The sequence below is a fragment of the Lipotes vexillifer genome, unplaced genomic scaffold (genome assembly GCF_000442215.2).
Source record: "Lipotes vexillifer unplaced genomic scaffold, Lipotes_vexillifer_v1.1 scaffold903, whole genome shotgun sequence".
Classification (NCBI taxonomy): Eukaryota; Metazoa; Chordata; class Mammalia; order Artiodactyla; family Lipotidae; genus Lipotes; species Lipotes vexillifer.
This window is the reverse complement of record NW_006791919.1, coordinates 3,043,653-3,048,131: the sequence shown is the minus strand read 5'-3', so window position 1 is coordinate 3,048,131 and position 4,479 is coordinate 3,043,653. Positions and strand designations below refer to the sequence as shown.

The 4,479-nt window shown below is 35.6% G+C and overlaps 1 protein-coding gene across 1 annotated transcript in view; it reads left to right on the top strand.

Moving 5' to 3' along the window:
• Window positions 1-4,479, top strand: part of WDR75 (WD repeat domain 75) — a 41,469-nt gene that overhangs the window by 13,147 nt on the left and 23,843 nt on the right. Inside the window, exon 5 of the mRNA XM_007464980.1 lies at window positions 3,543-3,667. Within this exon, the coding sequence (XP_007465042.1) occupies window positions 3,543-3,667 (125 nt within the window). The remainder of the gene's footprint in view (window positions 1-3,542; window positions 3,668-4,479) is intronic.

The window sequence follows — 4,479 nt, the reverse complement described above, 5'->3', positions numbered from 1 at the left end:
TCCTGCTGACCTTAAATCTGTCATTCTTAAGCATCACTATTACTTTACCCATCACTGAACACCCATTCGTTGATCTTGAATCTGGAGGAAATGGTATAGAAAACAGGTGATTAGGAACTAATAGTGTGGCTAAATTATTATTATATTTTCATTATCACTGGAACATTATTCCATTGAAACTGCCATGTTTCAGAGCATTTAAGGATTTCTAGAATATCTTCAGTGGTTACAAATAATTGTCCTTTAGCAGTAAATTTAATACATTTAATATTGACATGAAGGATATATCCAAAGTATTTTTCTAATCTCAGACTTCAAGAATGCCAGTCCCCCCTGTGTTGTCCTCCTTAAAATAGAGTTGTATTCAGAATTCAAAGTACAGGCCAGCTTTAAACTGGTTACTGGGCAGTCAGCTAGATTGGCTCACAGCTCAATAGCTAAGTGAATCCTTTGCGGGGGGAGCGGAGGGGGGTGTTGGCTTGGTTTTTGTTGGGGGTTCTGGTAGTGGTTTTTTTGTTTGTTTGGAATTCGGGGAGTTTTGTTGTTTGCTTGTTTTGCTAAAACAAATTTACAGATTGTTATATCATGGACTTTTAAGTAAGTTGAGAATAGTTAAAACTGTGAAGCCAAATCTTTTTCAGCTAAAAGTCATTTGGTGCCAACTCTGTTAATGAGTAATATTTTTATCTATCAAAAATGTGACATGAAAGAATAAAAGCTGTAAGTTTAGTTTTCTGATGTGTCCCATAAACCATCTCTAAGGGGCATTCCAAAAAATGTTTTGGAAATGGCAGTGTATTTCTTAAAATAATTAAGTTGCCTTACCAGATGACTATTTTAAAGTAGCACTTTTCAATATTTAGGTTCTGTTCTGTATATAAAAATGTGAATTCTTTTTTTTTTTTTTTAGGGAGTTTTTAATTTTTTTATTTTTTGTAAATTTATTTCTTTTTGGCTGCATTGGGTCTTTTTTTTTTTTTTTAAATTTTTTTCTTTTTGGCTGCATTGGGTTTTTTTTTTTTTTTTTTAATGTTTGGCTGTGTTGAGTCTTTATTGCTATGCACAGGCTTTCTCTGGTTGCAGCAAGCAGGGGCTACTCTTTGTTTGGTGCATGGGCTCTAGGCGCACAGGCTTCAGTAGTTGTGGCACGCAGGCTCAGTAGTTGTGGCACGCAGGCTCAGTAGTTGTGGCTCACAGGCTCTAGAGTGCAGGCTAAGTAGTTGTGGCACATGGGCTTAGTTGCTCTGCAGCATGTGGGATCTTCCTGGACCAGGGCTCTAACCCATATCCCCTGCATTAGCAGGTGGATTCTTAACCACTGCACCACCAGGGAAGCCCTGTGCATTATTAATGTCTGTCTAAATGCTTACTAAAAATTCATGTTTCTAAACTCCCTGACTGACAATTGATTCACTAGATCTGAGATCTGGTCTAGGAATCTGCATTTTTTGTGTCTCCCCAGGTGGTTCTGCTCATCACTCTAGTTTGGTAGCCACTCCCCATACGCACTGCATGATTCGTCAGTTGGAGAGGTAGTTGCCAATAGCAGTAATGAAAGTTTTTATCCATATCAGTAGGACAAGTGATTCTTAACACTGACTACACATTACAATCACTCCAAGGAACTTAAAATGTAAGATTCTCTGTGGTGGGACATGTCTGTTTATTTAAGTATTCCCCCAGTTGAGTCTAATGTGCAAGCCAGTATAGTAAACTGTAGATCTAAAGTAAGTCTCACTCAGATCTAAAGTCATTAGCCTTTTGGAGTTAACTGGAAACTTCAAATGCTGTAATGTAATCTGAATTCTGTTCATGGTGGAATCTAGTGTTACTCTTTAGTACTTGGCACATAGTGGGCATTCAGCCTGTGAAAATCTAGTTACTATATAAAAATATGAATAAGGCTAAAAAATATTCCCTGTGACTGGCATCTCAAAATATATATTAACATATCCTTCTTTATTTGTTTCATCTTTGTTCCACAGTCCAAAACAGGAGTCTCTGATAGAAATTTGTATAAATCATATTGAAATATGCTTCTCTGGTTTAAAAACAAATGAACCTTTTATTTACACATTATCTTATATGGTGTCATTTCTTGACTGTAATTAATGTATTCACCAACTAATTAAACATTTACCATGTACCAAATACTGTTCTGGTTGCAGAGAACTAAACAGACATTAAGCTTACTAGATCAGTCATATAATACAATAAGATGACAGGTGTTCTAGAGAAAAATAAGGCAGGGGACCGGAATAGGCAACACTGGAAATATATATTAAATAAGTGATCAGGGGAGGTCCTGGGAGAAAGAAGAATACACTGTGCAGCTGTGTTGGAGAAGCATATTCTAGAGCATCCCTGCCGTGTTTGAGGAATAGCAGGGAGGATGGATTGCAGTGAGCCTAAGTAGAATAGATAATGTAGAGCATTGTAAGCGATTAGAAGGACTCTGACTTTTACTCTGAATAGACAAAAAACCATTGAAGGTTTTTGAGCAAAAGAAGGACATGATCTGACTTAGTATTAATAGAACACTGACTTCTGTGTTGAGAAGAGACTGAAGGGGACCAAGGGTGGTCGTAGGAAGAGCTGTTAAGAGATCACTATTCCTAACACTTAGGATATGAAGCAGGATCATGGCTTTAGGCTAGGTGGTAGCGGCAGAGGTGGTGAGAATTTATTGAATCTTGGATGTCTTTTGAAGATAGAGCCAGGAGAGTTTGCTGCTGGTTTGATGTGGGGCATGAGAGAGAAGTCAAAGGTGACTCAAGGATTAAGTCTGAGCAACTAGGTAAATTGTGGTGCCATTTCCTCCAGTGGGCAATGTGGGGGAAGGCTAAGTTCAGAAAGGAAAATAAGAATTCAGAATTTAGGCATGTAAAGTTTGAGATGACTGAAAAGGCTAGAAGAATTGAGTTCAGAGTATATAATGAGCAGGCTGGAAAACAAAAAATGGTAGATCAGTGTATTACAGTGTATTAAAAAGTCTAGGAGGATAAGGAAATAGCATAGTGAAATATAGCTATTTCCCCTTAAGGAGAAATTTTTTAAATGGAATGCAAAGAGAAGAGCATGCCAGTTCCACAGAAAAGGAGATTTATTCTATGAATGTGTGGCAAGCCCATAGCATTTCTGAAAGCTCTCAGATGGTTTGTTGCTTTTGGCTGCTCAGTTCACCAATGTATCATATTCCATCTCCATCTTAAAACTCATCTCAGTACTTTGGGGTTTTTTTGTTTCTTTTTTTTGTCTCAGTACTTTGGAAAGCAGTATGCACCAGTAAAACCAATTGTTTTCTATTTCTACATATATGAAACGTGTGTGTGTGTGTGTGTGTGTGTGTGTGTGTTGTGGAATTAGCCCTCCAGTTAAAACCTGTATATTCAAATGAAGAGTACAACTTGTTCAGATAACCTAGAATTATGATCTTAGCATCAAATTAACTTTGGAGTACTAATTAAGAGTTTTATATGAACAAATGCACATCTTCACTTTCTCTAGAGAAGTTTTATATTAATATAGCTGCCTTTGGCTAGATGTATTTCAGCTGGTTTCAGTGAAACTACCAAAATCATCAAGTCAGGAAATAGAAGCTAAAGAGCTCTCCTTTGTCTTGGATTATATAAACCAGTCACCCAAGTGCATTGCCTTTGGAAATGAGGTAAAATTTGCTTTGTTGGTTTTCTTCTTTGTACATAAAATCTCTTTCCTGCAGTCTTTCCTCCGAGAATTTTATGTTATAGTGATTTAATATTGCCTTGAGTTACAATATTTTTGTTAGTAACTAAGAAATCTGTCTTACTACTTTAGCATGTGTTTGTAGTATAGATTTTTTTAGGACTACCCTAATTTTGTAGATTGTGTCTTTGTGCTCTTGTAAACTCTATAATTGTCCAAAAAAAAAAAATCAATGTTTTGGCATTCGTACTGTACTTCTTAGCCTGTACCATGTAGAAACCACTTAAATGCTTTGATTATAGATATGTGTCTTTTGAAAATATGACCTCCATGTCTATAAATAACACGCCCTTATAGAAAATTTTGAAATTACAGAAAAATATAATGAAGAAATTAAATCTCACCAGTGGTAATATTTGAGGAACTTTTTCTAGACTTTTTCCTAAATGTATAAAATAACTTTTCTCAAACTGAATAATTATCTGAGGGTTTTATCTTTTTTTCTTCACTTAACACTGCAGCATGAGTGTGTACTTAAATGTTCATCAGAAATAGTGACTGTATGATGTTCATACCATGACTTATTTAGCCATCCCTTGTTAATAATCACACAAGTTATTAAAATCAAGTACCATCAAAAACCCCTATATATCATTGTGGTAGGATGTTTCTTTAATCTTAAGATTTGTAGCATTATTTTGGCTTTGTTCTGAAAAGGTTTAATTTCTTAGAGTAGAGAAGACACTTGAACATTATAAACATCATTATTATTATTATTTTTTTTTTTTTTTTTTT